This window comes from Macrosteles quadrilineatus, unplaced genomic scaffold (genome assembly GCF_028750875.1).
Source record: "Macrosteles quadrilineatus isolate MER2022 unplaced genomic scaffold, UCM_ALF_1.0 Scaffold_3__2_contigs__length_128488019, whole genome shotgun sequence".
NCBI classification, from domain to species: Eukaryota; Metazoa; Arthropoda; class Insecta; order Hemiptera; family Cicadellidae; genus Macrosteles; species Macrosteles quadrilineatus.
The window spans coordinates 40,865,316-40,888,189 of NW_026542596.1; the positions used below are offsets into that span (position 1 = coordinate 40,865,316).

General features: G+C 35.1%; 1 protein-coding gene across 1 annotated transcript; it reads left to right on the plus strand.

Annotated features, from left to right (window-relative positions):
- The first annotated feature begins 5,132 nt into the window (after window positions 1-5,132).
- LOC128989136 (uncharacterized) lies at window positions 5,133-22,136 on the plus strand. The gene is made up of 3 exons (XM_054411004.1): window positions 5,133-5,567; window positions 9,746-9,838; window positions 22,029-22,136. The coding sequence occupies exons 1-3, from the start codon at window positions 5,133-5,135 to the stop codon at window positions 22,134-22,136; spliced, it is 636 nt and encodes a 211-aa protein (XP_054266979.1).
- Window positions 22,137-22,874: the final 738 nt, after the last annotated feature.

Below are 22,874 nucleotides of genomic sequence, written 5' to 3' on the forward strand. Positions count from 1 at the left end.
GGAAACCGTTTGTAGCAGTTAGATTAATGTAGGCCTATATGCAATGCTGAAATGCTATGGAAAGTGATGAAAACGGTCCACGATGTAGGAAGTGGCTTAGGAAGTAGTAAAGTATGAGCATAGTGTGGATACTGTCTGTGGCAGTTAGATTAATGTATCTTCAATCCTAAAATGCTATGAGAAGGGAAGGAAACAGGCCCCACGACGTAGGAAGTGGTGAAGGAAGTAGTAAAGGCTGGCAGTGCAGAGTGGGGGAACCGTTTGGGCAGTTAGATAAATGTATCTAATACTTAAATGCTATGAGAAGGGAAGGAAACAGGTCTATGACGTAGGAAATGGTGAAGGAAGTAGTAAGGCTTGCATTGCAGAGTGTGGAAACTGTCTTTGGCAATTATATTAATGTATCTGCAATCCTAAAATGCTATGGGAAGAGAGGAAAACAGGTCCATGACGTAGAGGGTGGTGAAGGAAGTAGTAAAGGTGAGCACTGTTGAGTGTGGGAATGGATTAATGTATCCGCAATGCTAAAATGCTATGGGAAGAGACTGTAGGACTGTAGGTTAAAATGATTACGAAGCTCGAATCGATACATATTTTGCAATTGTTTACAATAGAAATTTACAACTGAGTTGACAACAGCTGATTTTTACTCCATAGAGACTAAAAACGATTTTTACTCCCTAAAGAGTAAAAATTATTCTTTAGACCCGCAACGCATGCATTAATAACGACTGTTAGTTAGTGTTTACTGCAGTATGACAAAAAACAATATAATATGAACCCTTGATGACTCCGCTCAATTTTGTGGATGCCTCTGCGAACGCCACCTAGTTTACCACTAAATGTGACCTAATGGTACCATATAATTATAAAATAATCAATATTCATCAAATAGAGTTCGTTGGGTGTCTGTCTAATCCAAGGTTTTATAATGGTGTTTCCTACGTTTTCCAATAGGTAAAAGAAAATTATGAATTTTGAGCGCGCCCTAGCGTCAGTTTGGAACATCGTAGAAATAGAGTTATTGTACGTATTTTGTAGGAAATTTAGTGTACTTTAATTTAGTATAGGACAGCTATTGAAAAAAATACTTTGTTTGTGAGTTATAGGCAAAAAAGTAAAACAAGTACAGTATTTTATTTGTTTTTTGCGATTTCCGCAAAGTTAGCTCACCTCTGGCATGGTAGCAAAGTTAAAAATCAGATTCAGTGCCAAAACGCACCAACGCATGTGGGGCATACTTTTTACACATTAATATCACACACATACAAAATAATAACACATTAATATCACATTAATACAAATACTATTGGGACTTCAGCAGTGGGAAAAGAAGATGCTTGGGAAAATCGCTATGTGGCTATAGCCTTACTGTTCTTGGTCTAATATTCAGCATCCTGGGACTTACAGGTCCATAATGTTTCATGATTTGAAGTGATAATGCTTGCCTGGCACTTTAATCATATTAGCTGGTTCGATCCTGAGTAGTCAATTAGTGGATCAAAACTGATCTCAGCTAGCATTGATCATTTGGCTTTTAACAGCCCTGGCTAGATGATCAGCTATATACAGGGTGTCACAAAAAAGTGTGATGGGCTATACAGGACCTAATTCTACATGCAAAAATAAGTCAAAAATGAAGAGTAAAATTTTTTGTATTTCGGCTTAGTTTAGCCGTAATCCGCCATTTTGTTTTTTGGGGAAAATATTTATTATTTTAAAATCCCTTTGAGATATTTTTACGAAACTTGGCAAAATTGTTCACACTATAGTAAGTAACATTTATAAAAAAAATTATTATTTTAACTTTCGAAATTTCAAAATGGCGGCCGTTTGAATTTTTTAATGCCAAATTTCATGAAAACCGGTACTTAAATTAAAATTTTGTAAGACACAAAAGTTTTAGTATTTATTATAACTAATCCAACAAAACAAAAATTAATAAAATCGGTTCATAAATAAAGAAGCTGTGTTTATTTTAGTAATTTAGACTGAAATTATTAATATTAAAATGTATTAAATGTAATGTAATAATTTATGTAACGTATTAAGTAATTTCAGTCTAAATTACTAAAATAAACACAGCTTCTTTATTTATGAACCGATTTTATTCATTTTTGTTTTGTTGGATTTGTCATAAAAAATACTATAGCTTTTGTGTCTTACAAAATTTTAATTTATGTACCGGTTTTCATGAAATTTGGCATTAAAAAATTTAAACAGCCGCCATTTGGAAAGTTGAAATAATATTTTTTTTTATAAATGTTACTTACTATAGTGTAAACAGTTTTGCCAAGTTTCGTAAAAATATCTCAAAGGGATTTTGAAATAATAAATATTTTCCCCAAAAAACAAAATGGCGGATTACTGCTAAACTAAGCCGAAATCCAAAAAATTTTATTCTTCATTTTTGACTTATTTTTGCATGTAGAATTAGGTCCTGTATAGCCCATCACACTTTTTTGTGACACCCTGTATATATATATATTCATTTAGGACAACACCTACCGTATGTGGGTATTTTAACCCAAATATGAGTGAAGGATGAGTGTATAGTTTTTGTAAGAGTAAGAGATAACTAAACTAGAGACAGCAAACGAGCAAACTCTATTGTACAATACAATCAACGTTCACTCATATCCACCAAACGTTAAAATCTGCACCAACACTGTTTTTGTTTGAATGAAATTATACATGGTTAATGATGCTCGTGGTCTGGAAATGTGAAATAAGTAGGATTGCACAACCAATCCCACAAGAGTTCCTCATTTACTTGAATCTGTATATTGACAAAACGTGTATCCTACCATCCTACAAAATGAAAGGTACAGTTCAGCAAACTGACACATACCTCTCTAATTAGCTTACCAACAGCCCTTATAATGGATAAGAGGGGGGAGTAACTATGATATTTATTGGGTAAAATCACAACCATTGCAATAGCATTGGGAACAGTACCATTTTGTTTGGAGTTAAAAATAATGACCTTTGTTGCGTGTCTTTTATACTTGATACTGTTAAGTGATTTATTAATACACACATTTTAAACATAGTTTTACTAAAGACATTAAGACTGTTAGTTAACCTCCTGTTAGTTATCATATAAGCACGCAAGATTCCAATTACAAATATTTAGAACCATTTTTATGGAGTTCCAATTTTTCTGTTATCTTTTTTTCTGTTAAAAATAAAAATATTAGAAAAACTCCAGGAGATACAATGGTCTAGTTCCCTTACACACTGAATTTAATCTAAATCGGACTGCAAGTGTAGTCAGTAGCTCTGTAGAGTAGAGATACACAAACATCACTTTGAAAATCACTTTTGGATTCAGGGGGACCCAAAATGGATATTTCCACCAATAACTCAAACTCAAAAGTTTTGACGAAAACAACACACTTTCTGCGTTTGCTATGTTTAGGGGGAGAAAGCCAAAATAATAATTCATTTGGTTTAATTTGTGAACGTTCAAACTTTAAAATCGAGTGAACTTTTTTTAGTTATTTCAGCCCTAGCAATGCATCTGAAACGTTTTAAGTTTTTGTAAGAAATTAGTGAACCGAACATAGGATTAGCTTTTTGTAAAAAATGAAGAACACCACTTTTGAATTTCCTTGCAATTCCTTATCTAATGGACTCAGATATGGGAGTTATTAGGGGTAGGGCAAGAAACTTCAGGTGAGATAAGCTTCCAGAGTGGCTTGTGGGTTTGCTGACTAGTGACTGAACAATATTAAGGTAGGATCGTATAGCACATTCTTCTTCTTTTTATCATATAAGACAAGGATTTTTGTATAAAATTTGGTAGGTACAATAAATCATGGTTTACTATTTTTCAGGTAATCATAGTTTTGAATTTATAACTGTGTGATTAGGTTAAAAAAAATACAAATATATACCTTGTATTAACAACTTGCATTCATTTAACCAACAATTAAATCAGCTGATTGTTTTATCCAGCTAGCAATAATGTTATTATGTTACCCAATGATTGCAGATATTGTTTGATGATACAAAGTATCTTAAAGTGAGTTTTCTCCCTTAATAATTAAGCAATTTTCTTAAATTTGGTACTTTTAGAATTGAAAGAAAATTGTTTAAATAAAACATTGCCACAGTAGTTTTGTTTCCCTATGTAGTTTTCATGTTATTCAAGTTTAAAAAATGTTAAATTTCCGCCTTTTTGAAACTAAATATCATAAAAAATAATATTTCATCTCAAATTTGGTCTTTGCATTTTTAATTTATGTACCGAATATCAATTGGTCACAAAAACACTGTTTCCCAATAATAAATAGTTTTGTTAAAAAAAAGAAAATGGCGATTGTGCAGGTAACTTTTAAGTTTTGGAATTTTTTATTATGATATTTTTGTTTGTATTTGGTCCAGGAATGATACTTCAAAAGTCGGTAGAGAGTTCAGGGACACGCTCTGTAAAAAAAAAAAAAAAAAAAAAATACCGCAGGCCTGGGTTAAACAAAATAACTACTTTAGTTACAAAAAATTATATTCAAGTAAGATTGTACTGTATTCCAGTTTGTATCAGTGAAAGGTTATTCTTGATTAATAATAGATATAGTAACTAATTTGTCTTTATTACTCACTGACACATATTTCTGTATCTGGCAACCAAGATATGTTTCAGTTTTGTTATATGTTGTGTTTCTGTAGAAATTTCATGCACACACTTGGAATATATCGTGATTAAGTTTAAAAACCAATGAGTGAGCCAAATATTTGGTATTCAGGTGACATTGGTCACTCCCATTAGAGGGAGGAAATAAGATGACTAGGACATAAACATATTGTTTCAAATTCAATAAATTGTTATGATCATAAAATCAATAGTTATCAAATGTATTGAGATTATAAAAAGCCCTATAATATTTTTCGATTCAAACAAACATAGCTTATGAAGTGGCCCCAGAAAGAATTATGTTGAGGGACTCCACAATCATTAGCGCTGTCAATGGATTTTAACCATTGCCAAAACGTCATAAATTTCTTGACTTGGGATTGAAAAGTAATGGTTTTTTCACTTATGTTCTTTGTCTAAATTCTTTGTCATAACTAATTCTAACTCAACAACCAAACACTATAGCTTTAAAGCTAAAATTTTCCTCTATTACAGGATGCATCAAGGTAGCATAGCCGTGCTGATATTCTTAATTACCGGGGTACTCTCTGCTCCCACAGACAGTGTGGATGAGTCTTCAAAAAAGAAAATTGAAGATGCAATGCATTCCAATGATATACAAGATTCAATGTCTCCTTCAAAGATCCCTGAAGATTCTCTCACTAAAAAGAATTCGGTTCAGCCATTGGAAACCTCAAATGAGAAAGGAGATTCTACAATATTGAAGGAAACTGCTTTGAAACCAGTTCTCAATGATGATAGTTCTATTGTAAAGAAAACAAATAGTGATGTTGAGTCTGAAATACCAGCATCAAAGCAAGACGGAAAAAATGATATTTCTGAAAGTGTAGACGTCCACATCGACAATGAAATGCTGGATAAACTCAAAGAACTTACTTTGAAAGCTGAATCCATTAAACCCATTTCTCAGGTAATTCATATTACTTCTTTGCACTTTTTCTAAACTTTGTCAACTCAGGTTGGCTGATGGACCCGACACTACCTGAGGCCACTCCTACAATTCCTCTCTGCGTCTCGCCCTCAGGTAGTCCCGGGTCAATCGGCCAACCTGAGCTTGACAAAGTGTAGATTGAATAAACTTATTGATTAACCGTACTTTAAAGATCAGTCAACTTTTAATGAGATTATTAAATGATGTTTTATTGAGATGTTAAGATTAAAAGAAGTCATAGTTTCATAATTGAGTTCACAAACAATAGCTTACAAATAAATCCTTGTAGAGTTAAAATAATTTTATGGTCAGCAATAAAAAATCAATAGTATAAAGAAGATAAATAGTAGTACAGAACAAAACACCCACTACCAACTAAGAAATACAAACAAGAACATAATTTGACTTCATCGTAGTATGAATAGCATCCAGATTGCAATCTATATCTATAAAAGAGGAACTATGTATGTATGTATGTGTGTGCGTGTATATACGTTATGGACTCCAAAACCGCTCGACGGATTGTAATGAAACTTTCAGGCATTATTAAGCATATTTCAAGGATGGTTCGAGTGAAGTTTGGTGCAGATCCGTCAAAAGGGCTCTGCCCCAGAGGGTTTTAATCGGGCCAATGTCAGACTTTTTGATCTCCAATGTTTACAAATAAATATAACTAGATGAACCCGTGCGAATTCGCACGAATAACATGTGTATATTAGCGTGCAAACCTTTCCAAAAATGTTCTTTATCTTGATGTACAGTAGTTAATCAAACTTGAAAGGCCCTCCACCGTTATGTTCTTCAATTTTAGCTCGAGTGCTGACCATTGCGAGCGCAGAGTTGTATGATCAAATGTTCTCTTTCTAGTTTCTGCTCAAATGATTTGATCCATTAAGTAGGCTCTGGATATAATAGCTTTCTCGGTACAGTATGGTGGTAGATTCAATTTTCCTTTATGGCAGCAGGATGACAATCCTTCGCCTCGTCCTATTTGTTCTTCTTTAAAATGTAGCGCACCACATTTCTGACATTTTAATGCCATCTCGCCAAGTGAATGCTGCTGAATTCTTGTATTTGTCAGTGCAATTTTGTTGCCACTAACTGTTCCGGCTCCTCATCTGGGCTCCTTACGTTTTACATTGCTTGCCGTATATTGATTGACTATGTTGTCCGACCGCCAATATTTCTTTGTCGTCGGATCCTTGGCATGTTTAAACGAAAATAAAATGTAAAACTTTTCTCCCGTCGTGTCCGATAGGTAAAATTTCTTTGTCGGGTCACTAATTATTTTTAAAAAACATGCAAACTGTTTACATTTCAAAAGCAAACAAAACAGCTGGGATTAATTTGTTATGGAAAACTAATGTATTGAAATCTGTTTCAGAATGTAATAACATTCAAATCAATCACAATATTATCCTTATTGAAGGAACTTTGAGAGCAGCCCACACCCTTAAAAAAGATATTTTGAAAATCTAAAGCCAGTTTGCACATCTACACACCTAGACGAACATTTTGGTATATAATATGTGGGGTTAAATCTTAAAACAAAAAAGCCTTATTGTTCACAAAGTTTCATGTCGCGTATTAAATATCTAGATTTAAAAGCAGATGTTTACTTTCACCAACTGTTTTGTAGGTTTTAATAATCACAACATTCTGTATTAGCAATATAGTCATGATTTGAAATATTTGAAATAGTGCCACAGTGTTTCTACAGAGTGCAGCACAGAAAACCATTTTACTTTTGAATAAGTCCAAATGTATTAAACCCCAATCGCAGCACACCTGTGCACTTAACAACGTTTAAATTCTCCAATGTTAAATATTAAAACATAAAAACCTTTATCAAAGTATTATAAACAATAAAATACGGTAATAGCTTATTCCCTATATGGGAAATTCGCTAAAAATTTATGACAACAGCTAATTTGCAGCCAAAAGGTGAGTGAGCGTAGCGAACGAACATCAACCTGGAGGTGAGTAAGCGTAGCGAACGAGCTAACCTGAAAACAAGTGAGCGCAGCGAACGATTTCCAATCTTAGGTGAGTGAGCGTAGCGAACGAACTTCAACCAGGACGTGATTGAGCCATGCGAATACTTATGAAGTTAAGCGGGGCAAAGCCCGCGGGCAGGGCCGGAACAAGGGGGGGCAGAGGGGGCGGTTGCCCCGGGCGGCAGGGTTGAGGGGCGGCAAATTTCTGGTTGCAGAAAATTTGTTTAATACAGTTTGTAAAAGTTTTTAATGAGCCGAACGTCACAAGGAACGTCAATTAAGTAATTTCAAAACTGCATAACGTAATAAACAAACAATAATTTTACAATATAAATCAAATCAATATAAATTGCAACGGAGTAGAAAACACTGAGAGCCCTAATAGCATAGTTAGCAGCACAGCAAAGTTTGTTTACAATTTCAGCTGATCGCCATCCCTGTCAAGGCGCCATGCCGCCCTGCCTCACTGCCGTGGTTCGTTATATAGAGGTTAGGTTTGCAGGAATTTCGCTAAGTCGAGGTTCAGAACCAGCGTCGATCAATATAGGTCGGGACTTGACCTCATTAAAATACAGTACAATTAAAGTAGCATGGGCTACAATACTTTACAGTACAGTGTTTACATTGTACAGTAGAACCTAAATTATCCGGCATAATAAAGGGGAGGGATCTTGAATATTGCGCAATCATGACAATGGCATTGACCTTGGTACAGGTTAAAAACTATAAGTTTAAAATCACAGCTTGTTCTAACCCTCCTAAAACCTAGCCAAACACTGTATTGCATAGTCATAAATTATGTAAAGAACAAAACAAAACAGTAGAAAGTTTTGTAAGCTACTGCTCGCGATAGGCCGGTAGGCTACTTACAGTACAGTACTGATTTATCACAACAGAGGAATGTCAATAATAATCATTAACTATAGCATTGGTGTTGCTAATGCTAGTTGAAACAAATCGTATTGAAAACAATAAATTATTAGATAAGTCATTATAAAAGTGTATAATCATAGCCAACTTCAGGATAGTAAAAATACTCGTAAAAGGAATGTTAAAATAGCGATGTTGTTATTCTTTCTCTTTGGTTTTGTTTTTATATTCTTTCTTAGGTTTTTCTTTATCAAAAAAATTGTACAATTCACCATAGTTATCCCATATTGCCCAATCACAGCTTACTAAACATTACGTCGTCATCAGTCCTCAGCGAATGAAATCAGTTCTCAGTTGCAACATAGCGCGCGCAGAGACAGCAGACAAAGATGTAAAACGGAGCAGACGAATGTTAGCGCAAGCGATGACGTGACCTTTCCATTTCATTTGATAAAGAAACAGATTTTCCCAAAACAATAATTGGGTGGGGGATTTGTTATATCGAGGGAAAGACGTAGACAATTCGTTATGCAGAGGTTAAATTCGCAATTTAGAGGTTCTGACAATGATAAATTTGTTATATTGAGGTGTCTTATTTTAGCCGAAATCACGAAAAATTTGTTAAATCAAGGTCGTTGTTATAGTTTGTTCGTTATGTAGAGGTAAAATATACTTTGTGTCTTATGGAGAGTTCTAGGGCATTAAAAAAAATTCGTTATATCAAGGAATTCGTTATATCTACCTATTCCACTTTACCTATTCCATTTTGGTTTAATTTGTGAGGGATTTTTTGTTGTGGGTGAAGGGGGGGGAGGGGCGGCAAATTTTAGTTTGCCCCCACTCAAAAATTGTCTAGATCCGGCCCTGCCCGCGGGTACAGCTAGTAACTAATAATAGTGGTTCCCAGATTGTGTGTGTATTTGGTTTACAGTCTTCTTGTATCTTAAAGCCATATATAGACTGAAGGTAATCCTATATAGATGTATTATTCTTATGTGGCTTAAGATATAAACTTAAATGATGTATAGTATAATAGTGGTGTAAATACCTGATTCTGGCAATTCAATTGTTGTATTCCACAACAAGTTTTGACCTGCTAAGAGGTCATCATCAGGTGAGTACAAGGATGATTACTTCACATGAAGGTCATCAGGATTGTAGGCTACTCACCTGATGTTGATCTCTTGGCAGGTTGAAACTACTTGTGGAATACAACAATTGGATTGCCAGAATCAGGTATTTAAACCACCTAAATAACAATAACAAAAAATAACAATGATGCTCTTTCAGAATGAGAACAAACCAACAACTCGTCTTGAAACACAGCTTCATCAGCCTGCGGTGTCTCGGGTAATAGGAAATCTCATTTACGAAGTGATTCAGGTAAGGTTCATTGTCAGAATAGTTTGTCATGATTCTTGGCTCATAATCCCGTGATATGCAACGGTTGAAAACGGCGAGTTTGGCCACAGTTGGAAAAAGTTATTTCTTTGAAGCAATCTATGGCCTATTAAAAAAAATACTGTTATAGCCCCATCAGTGATGATTATACAGTAGAGCCCCGCTAATTCGACATTAGCTAGTCCAACTACTCGCTTAATCCCACACGTGCCATCATCTATCAGAGACAATGTTATTGTGGTAACATGATGACTATTTACCATGGTCTTATTATGGAGATCAACTCAGTCTCCGGCAATTGCGGCAAATATTTTTTTTATTCCCCGTCAGCAAAGAAATATCATCCTTGTTTTCTGTGATCGATCACATCATCGTTTATCGTCATCTTACGTGATCTTGGCAAAATATTGAACGGTCTCGGGGACATCATCTACAACGATTGCGTGCGATTAATAAATGTCAGTTAAGCAATTAATTTGGCTATTTAATATTCTCCTCGGAGATAGTCAGACATTTTCAGTGTTCCGACCATGGTTCCGGTCCCTTAGGTGACGGATAAGCGGTTTTGTACTGTAAAACATAAAATATTTTCCACAATTATAACTGATATCACCAAAGGATAAATATAAAACTGAGACTTAAAAGTCGGAGAATGTTATTTTATTTTTTGTACCATATTGGAGATAATAAAACAATGCTTTGAAGTTAAAGTACTGCACAATACCTAAAATCCCGTTTTTGAAGAAAATATAAATCTTTCTCCATCATACTGGGGACGGTCTACAAGGAGTCGGAAGGAAATCTCAAATTCGAGTAGTACAGGGAATTTTTTCATAGATACCCCTACAAACTGCTCAATGTGCAGCGAGTTTCCAATCTATGCTGAAAATTGTCCCATACACCGGCTAGCGGGAGCCTACCAGTAGACCGACAAGATACTTGGTCGTCTGGCCACTAGACCGTCTTTTTTAATTAAATTGATAAATACTGAAAACCAGTACGTCGACAAGTTATTTCATCGTCATTCCAGTTGACCGGCCTGTAAAACTAAATTATTATATACGAGAAACCAACTTGTCGTCAATCGACCCGACCGACTTACCACTTGCTCGTCTTTTAGGTGGGGATAGGGGGCAGAGTGGGAGGAGCTAACCGGGGATTACCCAGGAGTTTGATGCGCTTCTCGTGGTTGAACCACGTCGCTCGAGGCTAGAAGCCAGTCTTGCCAACTGAAAGTAGCCTAGCTCCGTCGAACACTACACACTCGGCGTGTTTATACAGTCTGGAGTTTAGTTGACGTTGGCGCGCAATTCTAATGGATAGTTTCGTCGTTTCTATAGCAACCGTGAAGTGACCTCGTTCTCGCGCATTCCTCTGCCTTTGTATTATTTAATCTGCTTTGAAAGATAAGACTCGCTTATGTGCATTGACTATTGAATCAAATAACAATATCATTAGGGGGTTTTGATCGTTTGTTTGGATAAAACTACGTACCGTATATTGTAGAACTAGCTGTAACCCGCGGGCTTTGCCCCGTTTAACTTCTTAATTTTCAAGATTATCTCGTTCGCATGGCTCAATCACGTCCTGGTTGAAGTTTGTTCACTACGCTCACTCACCTTTAGGTTGGAGCTCGTTCGCTACGCTAACTCGCCTCCAGGTTGAAGTTCGTTCGCTACGCTCACTCACCTTTTGGTTGCAAATTAGCTGTTGTACTAAATGTAAAAGAAATAATAGTGCTGCACCCTGTTGGTAATCCTTGTAACTTTAATGCTATTGAACATCATAGAACAGAACCAACTTGTTTAGTTGAAACAGCTGTTAAGATTCAATAATTCCATTTCTCATAAGGTTAACATGGGAAACTCCAGAGCCACTGGGGCGGAGCCCGAAAGGATTTTTGAAATAAGAATATGCCTATATGTTAATCGGGAATGTGAGCTATCATCATGCCAAATTTCAGCCCAATCCGACCAGTATTTTTCGCGTTCACTTGTCACAAACATACATCCATACATCCAAACTTTCTCATTTATAATATTAGTAGGATTACACTTGTAGTGTGGTAATATGGTGTATATATATATATATATATCTATATAATTAATACGCTACATGAAACTTTGTCGGTTGAACTCCTCCGCCATTTCTTAACCGATTTTATCCATTGACATCTCATTGGAAAGAGCGTGTCGCGTAGATTTGCCAACTGGCCTTACATTTTTTACAAAGTCCCTTGGGTTCTGCCCCAGTGGCTTTGAAAGTTCCCATGTTATCCTTATGAAGAACATAATTGTTTACATTTTGATCAGCTGTATAATTTAATTGCTGTTATTTATTTTTCGATTCAATGAAACGCATTGAGTAAATTTATTTACTATTTGAGTTTGTGTAAACATAACCCCCAAAACGAAAACGGACCGTGTTAGTATGGTTGTATCTTGAATTTATATATTTATCGTTGCTTTGTGTCGCTATGACGGATCGTGTTAGCATGATTGTAACTTAAATTTGTGCATTTATCGTTGTTTTGTGTAGCTATAATTTGTTTATTTGTTGTTTTTTTCTTTTAAATGCCTCCGACGCGACAACAACGAAACATAGAAAGGAGGCGTACACGTCAGCACCTGACCCTGGACAATCTCAACTATTAGGTTACGAATGCGAGCTAATGTCATATGATGAACCTACAGTTCTGGTTTATATATAATCGCACAAACAGTCTTCACAAAACCTTATAAGGTCTATTATATTAAATTATGTACATACAACTTATAATAATCATTGTTTTTAAGCAATTGTTCTACATTGAACCATAAATAAAAGGACTTCTTTTAATCTACGATAGAACTATCTCAAAATATTGCCATACGTAGCTGTTCATGCATTTCGGCTATTTATTGCTCGTCTTCATTTCAGGTAGTTTTTGAGAATGCATTCCGAAATTGTCCTTAATATTACACTCTTATGTGACTTAGGTATTTTCTTGTTAAACGTCAAAAAACCACTTTAGGATTACTTACTTGGGCAATCATATATACCCCAAGTTGCGATCAACACAACATGCCGATCTAATGTGTTCCCAATTTCAAACTTCACGATAGGTTAGGAAGTATAGAATGCGATGTTTAAGCTCAGTGGTGGATCGCATGTTTTGTTGATAGTAGCACACAAACGTAAAACAAATATTAATTGTAACATAGGCTTGTAACAAATCATCTATTATTCTAATTCCTTAAGGAATTTCTTGTGCATAGCAAAACTCTTTATCAACCTATTTTGATGATTGTTGTGTCAAATTAAAGGGAATTATCTGCAGAAGTCATGGAATAATTGATGCCACGCTCAGTTCAATGTGCTTTGACCCATCGGACTTTAAAGCTACCTTGTATTTTTAAATATAAGTGAACATTTAGTTAAGTTTATCAAACATATAATTCATTTCTAAAAAAAACATCTGTCTTTATAAAAATAACCTCTTTAAATATTTACTTTTCCTGTTTATTTATCAGTTGACTTTCCAATACAAGGATGACTGATGAAATGGGATAGTTTATTTTTGCAGTTTCATTCAGAGTGGTAGGGAGATTTATATCAGGAATTGTAAAGAAATACTAAGGGATGAAGCTCATATGTCTATATTAGTAAGCTTTATCGTCTGTAAAAAGATTACTGCGATATATTGCCAGAAGAGAAGACCAAGAAAAGCCTTTTGGTGGAAAGGTGATTGTTTTGGCTTTGTGACGAAATAAATAATAAAATAGTTGAGCAACTAAATGATGACAGCCGATTTTACTACTCAGTGGACACTTTGATTCAAGAAGAGGGAGACCAGATACATGTGCCTGATGAATTTCTTCACACTTTAGCACCAAGTGGTTTACCTCCTCGCAAGTTATGTCAAAAAAGGTGTAATTGTAATATTACTAAGAAAATTAAATCCAAAAAAGGACTGGTTAATAGAACCAGATTAATGGCGAAAGTTATGAATGATGAAGTCTTGAAATTATTACTTGAAGTTCAGCTGGAAAACGAGTGTTCCTCTAAAATTCGTCCTCGAAAAGTTGGTCTTTATCTGCTAGAGCTGCATCCCCTGCTTACAGCATGGGGAATTGTACGTAACAATTTCAAGATGCCGCGCTTTTGATGATCTAAAAATAATGGTTAAAGAACAACGAAACCAAGGCCATTTGGCTGAAGACGTTAGAGTGTTTACAAAAAGACATGGTATGTGAAGAGTTTCTTATTTAACATTTTAAAAGTAAGATGAACATTTTAACTGGTCTGTCAGTCAGTATTCTAAGCCTACTCTGTTAAAACCTTTATTAAAACAGTATTGAGCTTAAGATTTTTATTTACGGTTAGTTAAAAGTTAAGCGCTTAAAATTCTTCCTTTTTTTGTATTGAGAAGTTATAAGGTAATTAAAATTTTTTAATGATTTTTAAATAGGTACTGTATAGTTAATATTAACTGGAAACAACTAGTCTAGATACTAGAGTAACAAATTACAAAATACAATACAAAGGAAAAGGGCATTCCTATGAATGCTATTGAGCATTGATTATTTAATGTATTTGGGTTTTATGATGTATTACTAACCAAAGGAATACTTACTAACCAACCGCGATACCAGTGACTTAATAACGGTCAACAGATGTTGGGTATCACGAGCTTAAAGGATCGCTAGACAAAGTTGCCCGAATCGCATGGATGGTAAAATAACTTCTGGCGATGTCTAGAGAGATTGTTATTTAGAACACATGAAATCCTTTCTATAACATAAATGTCGGCTAATCGTGTGATTCCAAGTACTTTCGCCTGATTTGAAACATATTTCCAAGCCCGTGCCAATATTACTTGTTTCTGTTCGAAAAGGCCATTGTTGTGAGAATATCAGGTAAAACTAACATAGAAACTTGAAAAATACAAATTAACAATAAATTGGCAACATAATAAATATGGAGCATTACTGATATCGCAAGTAAAACAAAAAAGACTTAACTATATAAGTAATCGCAATGGGAAGAGAACGCGGAAGAAAATAATGTCTGTATATGCTGTATATGCTGTGTATGCTAAGATCTGTATAGTCCTTGCCTTATATAATTGACTAATGCTTATATTTGCTCCAAACAAAAAAAATACCAAACCCTTCAAATATTTAAGTTGACGGGAGCGGGACCTACCACTTCTAAAGAACGCCACCGTGTCTGTCATCCCTATTCTCTTACTTAAGAACACCCCTAAAAACCTTCACCGAATAGGTAAGGTACTATCGTAAAAATAACGAGGAACTTATATAAATCAGTTTTAATTTACAATTCTCTGGACGTACATCACTGTGAGAACCGAAGCCTCGGGGAAAGTCCACGGGTGCGGGACTTGCCACTAGGGCGGTCAATATCTTCAAAAGAACGCCACCGCGTCTGCTTTCCCTAACTTAACAACACCCTTATAAGCCCTAAATGAATAGAGACTATCATAAATATGACAAGCACCTTTTACAACTTCTTTCCATTTCCAATCAACCTGACCTGTCCTTCATCGGCGTGAGAACGAAAGTATTGGGGAAGTCCAGAGAAGCCTAGAACTGCGTAGATGAAAGAGAAGCCGCGTTGATGACCTTGCCACCCCTTCGCATACCTTCATCAGCAATATCTCATAGTGACTTTTTACAGCGCAATTTTTGTTGTCAATTTGTCTGATCTGAACAATTTAAATATTTCAAAATTAACTAAGCGAATAGCTGATTATAATTTATTATTTTTATTGGCATTTGTGTAGCCACAATATCCGGATTGAGCGTAGTACACGAACATCAACCAGGACGTGTTTGATTGATGCGAGCGAGCTCATCTTGAAAATGAAAGAGCATTTGACATTAAACCACAATAGGACCACATGGTATATTGGATTAAAATTTGCACTGGTTATCAGTGTTCGTTGACTTTGGAAATAAGTCAAACGTCACAGTGTGTCATGCTATTCAGCAAACATTCCACATAATTAGTTCCACTATTCGATCAACTTGAAATGCTTACATTTCTTAATAACGCTGCCAGTGATTTTTATCGTATTAGCTTATCTAATGGCATAGTAAATACAACCCAAGGCTTCACCTGCGGTGAAGCTGCCATGAATATTTTACAGTACATAAGAAATAAACAGAGTATTACAATCATGACAATAATCATCCGTAGTGGCTTAGCCAAAAATGACAAAAGTAAGATATTATCATCATTGTGTCACGCACAGTTTAAATAGACACAGTTTAAATTTCGATCATAGTTAGTTGTAATAAACATTATGAATCGGCATATTTTGGGGTAGGAGTTAAGAATTTTATATTTGAATTTCAACGCAAAAAATCTTTTAAAATCAATATTTGATTTTCTCCGTAATTTTCTCTCTACAGCTTAAACCATACATTTTCGAAACTTTGAAAATACCAAAATCGTATTCCTCACCTACTAAAACATACATTTCGACATACGGATCAATATATTTGTACAATCCGATCCTTAAAAAAACCTATATATTTTCATAATCGTCTCGCGAAATATAAGAATTTGTATTGACCTTATGGCTACATTATCGATCATAGTTGTAATAAACATTATGAATCGGCATATTTTGGGGTAGGAGTTAAGAATTTTATATTTGAATTTCAACACAAAAAATCTTTTAAAATCAATATTTGATTTTCTCCGTAATTTTCTCTCTACAGCTTAAACCATACATTTTCGAAACTTTGAAAATACCAAAATCGTATTCCCCACCTACTAAAACATACATTTCGACATACGGATCAATATATTTGTACAATCCGTTCCTTAATAAAAACCTATATATTTTCATATTCGTCGCGCGAAATATAAGAATTTGTATCGACCTTATGGCTACATTATCGATCATAGTTGTAATAAACATTATGAATCGGTATATTTTGGGGTAGGAGTTAAGAATTTTATTTTAGAATTTCAACACAAAAAATCGTTTCAATTATATATTTGATTTTCACCGTAATTTTATCTCTACAGCCTAAACCATACATTTTCGAAAGTTTAAAAATACCATAATCGGATTCCTCACCTATTAAAACATACATTTTGACATACGGATCATGGTATGTCCGATTCGTGGTTTAATTCGATTCGTTACAAATTATTCAATTAAAATGCAATCAAAAACTACTTTCGGCCAGATATATTCATTATTTCATTTGGTTGGAATGTGGAATATCTTAGCTATTGTATAAAATTATAGCTTAACTAGTGTACATGTTGCTCGAAATCGAGCAATTGCAAAGAAGTACAGGAGTTACATATAAACAAATTACTTGTTAAAAAACTAATAACAGTCATAATTTCCGATGATTTTAAAAGAGTCAACTAAAAGATTATTAACTAATGGAAATACTCACAATTTACATAACAGTCCTATTCCAGTTTAAAGGGGTTTTTTTTAACTATCAAACTGCCCATGGATGGGAAATGGTAAGCTTACAATTTAAGTCAAAATAAAAAGTCTGTCAGCTTTTATAATGTACTGTACCTAAGTTATTTAGCCAATTTGTAGACAATAAGGTGTAGGCTACAAACTCTACAGAACTCTCATGCTTCCATGGGGAGCAATTAATTATTAATATTTAATTCCTGACAACAGCTGGAGTTTCAAAACAATGTTTGTTTCCCGTGTTAATCTTATGGAGAAATACGAAACTTTAAAGGGTCCCAGGGGCTCACTCTCTAATTATTTACCTAAAAAGAAAGTTTCCTGCACAACTTCACGTTACGCTCTTTCCAATGACACCAAAAACATGTCAATCGGTTCAGTAGTTTCGGAGGAATAATTGTCACAAAAATCCTGCTTGCGTATTAAATAAGTATAGATGTGACTGTGGACCCAATTTTGTACTAAACACACGCTGTTGTTTGATCTCGAGTAGCCGACCCAGTGTTAGCATCAAGAGGCCAAAAACTAGGAACGTAGCGCCAGCCACGTCCCTTTCACTTTCAGCAATTTTACAACCCTCGCCAACCCTACACATCCAAAGACAGAGAGAGAGAGGGAGAGAGACAGTAAAACAGCTGTCGAAGTCGATCGGGTCGACCTAGCCTCGGTCGTCAACTCGCTTTCTTTTTCTTCGCCTACAAGCGTTTGAATAGGGGCGCGGGAAAACTACTTGTGTGATGCGGCACGCGTAATACCGGAAATGGCCTTCGGGTAGTTCTAGAGCGCCGCCAGAATTGGGTCGCTGGAGTCGCGTTTTAGTTGCCACTTTACTATTGAAGACTCTTAAGTGGCAAAAGAGTTTATGACGAAATATACCCCCACCGCAACAAACCTGCAGACTAAGCAAATTTCTATTTGCCTGATTGGATTTAAACTAAAATGTCTTTTTGAAAATATCACAGTTATTCCATATTTAAATAGAATAAGTTTAACAAGTACTTAGGTTTGCTGCAACAGGGAGGGTAAAAGTGTGTTTTTTTTTGTAAAATAATAACATTTTATAAATAAATAAATGATTTTTTTCTAATTTAATGCAAATATTTTCATAAACAAGAAAACTACTACAGTTTACTTATTCCCTGGTGTGAGTGAGGGTATACATTCAACTCTAGAAAATACGCTGGTCAACGAACGACAAAGAGCCGCCGATGTCTAGAGTTTCCTTGGATGGGTGGCCGACCGACCGGTTGTCATAGGGTGACGACACAAAGGGGGTGGTAGGCGGGTATCCGTGTCGGCCAGTGAGTCAGTGTTACCGGTGTTACTTCAAAGATGAATTATTGTCCTCGGGGAATCCCGAGGTAGGCGCGGCGCCGCCAGCTCGACACTTGTTTCGGTCACTGGTCTTGGTTGATTGTTTCGTTTTCGTTTTACTATCTTTTGATACTTTTACATAAACGATATAGCCATGATATATTAGTAATGAAAATTCAATAAGTACATTGCACACTATAAAAAAAAAACTTACATATAGGATAGTTCATGTAAACAGTTGTTACTTAAATCGTTTGGAACTCTGGCCACGTCTATATTCTTCATTAGAGTGAACTTAACTGCAGGCTATTCAATAGACTGTGAAAAAAAACTGTGAATGATTTTATGTACTTGGTTTTTTTTTATAATTATAGCAAAAGCTACCAATCTTTGTCATCCGCGTCATAATTCTTGAGCTAACTACTTCTGCAGTGATATACCTTACGTCACAAAACTGTATTAACCCTAGATCCAGTACCTCTGCTCCAACTAGTATTATAACATTGCCGTCCAGGAATCTTTGAACATATAGTTTGACAATAATTGCATGGATAGTACAGCCGTTTCAACAAGGATTTATTTACTATATGTTCTTAAAACTGAAATTAATTAGAAATACTATTAAAATAAATTAAATTAATTAATTTGATGTGAATTTAGCTTTAGTTAACAACACTCATACAAGTTCATAAACATAAACCAAATAAAATTTTTTTACTAGAAACGATTCGCAGGGTCGTCCAGATGAACTTGGAAATAGTACCATAGATAAAAGGAGTAGACATACTCTGTCATACATACATGTCTATACTCCTTTTATCTATGATAGTTCATTAGAAAATCTGAATATACAGTAGTGCCGTGCATTTGAAGTACTTACTCAGAACACAGACTTACTTGAGGACAGTTACACAATAAAACGCAAAGATCCACGAAAGTAAAGACTACATTATTTAGTAAACAAAAAACAAGGATGCGTCAGTTAGGGCCAGTTAGACAATTGAAGTACACAGAATTGAATCACCATAGTATTGTCCACGCAACAACGTGAGAGGATAAAACATGTACTTCTTCAATTATAATTACATGTTTCTGTGTAAAACCGAAGACGTCTACAGACTTTACTAAGAAAAACTTCTCCCCGGTAACACAGGCAATGGGAATTCCTTCTAGACAAGGTTTTCAATAGGCCTACAACAAAATCATAAAACAAAAGATGTTTCTCAGGCTAAGTAGCACACTGTGCACTTCAGCAAATAAATAGTTTACCGAGATAACTATTGCTTACCAAGACAGCAGTGTCATTTAAGGAGAAATAGTACAAACTAATGTCACCAAAAGTCTAAATTCATTCTTTATTTTATTTTTTTAAGAGAGGGAAAAATAGACAACAAAGCTTTAAATAACCGGTATTATCGATTTGTATTTATCTCTCAATTGAATAAATGTAACGGTAGTTACCTCACCACTTTTAACAATATTTGACCCTCCTATTACATAAATATGTTAGTTAATTTAATATTCAAACTCGTGTACATGTTGCTCGAATTCGAGCAATTTCAAAGTATTATAGAATTTATTTCAAAACGAAAAAAAGTAATAATCAATGAGTTTAAAAGAGTCAACTCAAAGATCACCAGTGTGTAACTGCTGGAGATACTCACGATGTATATACAGTAATCAACATTTCCTGTAAATATTTTATCATATTTCATAAATTGGTAGTGCTTTTTAATGTTTCTACAAATGTTTCCTGACTTATAGCTGCATAAGGTTGTCCATGTTTATCTTATTTATTGATAAACCTATGTATGGCACCACCCTTGTCGCCAGCAGTAAGTTTACAAATTTCAGTAATTTTTTAATAAAGATAAACACTTTTTTGATCATATTAAGGACTTCCTGTTGTCTGTAACAATTTTATTTGTTCAATCGGCGTATTTGTATTTATTTAGCTAAATAAAACATTTATTTCATTGAAGTAAACTAATATAGGCCTATTTATATTCACTGTACTGTGTATAACAAAATATCGATTGAGAAACAAACAATTACACGTAATAAGAACCTCGCTAGTCCGCTGCATTGTGATAGCTGAAAATCGTCGGAATGAAAACCGCCGCTACAAGATACAGAAGTTGGTACGCCTGCAGTGCCCTCCACAGCTGCGCGCGCCGCTGGCACTGCCGCTCAACACATCCCCACCTAAAAGACGAGCAAGTGGTAAGTCGGTCGGGAGAATTGACGACAAGTTGGTTTCTCGTATATAATAATTTAGATTTACAGGCCGGTCAACTGGACTGACGATAAAATAACTTGTCGACGTACTGGTTTTCAGTATTTATCTATTTAATTAAAAAAGACGGTCTAGTGGCCAGACGACCAAGTATCTTGTCGGTCAACTGGTGGCCCCCCCCGGCTAGCATCGCAAGGTTGGTTGATTCTACGGCATTGTGAATTCGTCCACAGAGCTCTTAAAGTGTTTGAGGCATTTGCGGTACATAAACCTTTTCTTTTACATAGCCCCATAAGGAAAAAATTACACACCGTAAGATCAAGAGATCTAGTGAGCCATTTGAGAAAGGTCAAGTCATTATCGTTACATCTGCCAATCCACCTCTGAGGTAGCTTCTCATTGAAGTTATGAACATAGATATTAAGGATGAGGATGAGGCAGAGCTATCAAACTAGCGATACCACCTTAAAATGCTTTGGTATGTGGGCGGATTCCGTGTAAAATGCCTCCGAAACTCACGCTGAACGGTTATTAAAGATGACGACAAACACAAAATGTTTTTTCCTTGAATTGTAATCATTTTGAAAATGATGCAAACACGTCCAAGAAAAAAACCAAGACTGATTATTGAACAGCTGATTATTAACCAGCTGATTAACCAAAATCGTCTTAGATTATATGAGCCACCGACAGATTGTGCTGATCTAAATTACTGATTTCTGTCTGATAGAGCGACCTATTATAAGCTATAACAACTGTTATGACCCATCAACCCAGCAACAAGAAATAAGGTAGAAAATATAATTTTAGACACCAGCACACATTATATGTCTGGCTCACACAACTATCCTCTTTTTTAATAAAAAAAAATGGTGACAGCTGGTCCAAATAGATGGGATGTATACTTACTTCAGTATCCAATAGTCAATGATGGAACATAAAATTGTTCTAAGAAATTTATGCAATTAGGTTCTTTGAATGTTAATATAGATTGTCATGTATGACATATTAAAAGAACAGATTAATTTTATCATTTCTTATATTTAGTTTTTACCAAGACTTCTTCTTTCTTATAGAATTGCAATATGTACTAACGTACAAATTAATTTGATAAAAATTGTATGTATGGCTTTGTAGAATGTACTAATGATGTTCTTATTTCTCAGGCTCCTATTTTTCTTCTTCGGGCATTTAAGGACTTGGTTGGAAACATGCTCGGAATAAAGCAGTCAGCAATCAATGCAACTGTTTTGACGTCCTCTACTCCACAATAGATATAATAAAATAAATATTACTATGATTAATATCACTGAACTATATTTTAATCCCCGTTACACTTTTTTCAACAATTATTTGATTTTAAATGCCATTGATCAATAATAAAATACAGCTACATTATCAATTAAATACTATTATATTATGAGAATAGATAAATATTGTAAGAATTTTTCAATATCTGTGAAAGACTTTAATAACAGTACACTCCATGGTGGGAGGAAAATACATAGGTGTGCAATTCCCATCATATGCTGACATCAGTGTCACTCAGATTGCAAACACAATTTTACCCTTCAGAAAAATTATAAAAACAACTAGCAGAGTACCCGTCCTTCGTACGGGGTTGGCATATAAGTATCAAATGCTTATAGCAGTTATGAGTGAGGACATGGTTTAAGAAATTTCGGTTCTTTTTGAAGTTCGTTCGCTACGCTCACTCACCTTTAGGTTGGAGCTCGTTCGCTGCGCTCACTTTCCTTCAGGTTAGCTCGTTCGCTACGCTCACTTGCCTTCAGGTTAGCTCGTTCGCTACGCTCACTCGCCTCCAGGTTGAAGTTCGTTCGCTACGCTCACTCACCTTTTGCTGTTGTCATAAATGTAAAAGAAATAATAGTGCTAGTGCTGCACCCTGTTGGTAATCCTTGTAACTTTTAATGCTATTGAACATCATAGAACATAACCAACTTGTTTAATTGAAACAGCTGTTAAGATTCATTAATTCCATTTCTCATAAG

Coding starts and splice junctions, on each gene's coding strand:
- LOC128989136 (XM_054411004.1), top strand. CDS start 5,133: ATGCATCAAGGTAGCATAGCCGTGCTGATATTCTTAATTACCGGGGTA. Junction 5,568..9,745: donor CCATTAAACCCATTTCTCAG/GTAATTCATATT, acceptor ATGCTCTTTCAG/AATGAGAACAAACCAACAAC. Junction 9,839..22,028: donor TCATTTACGAAGTGATTCAG/GTAAGGTTCATT, acceptor CTTATTTCTCAG/GCTCCTATTTTTCTTCTTCG.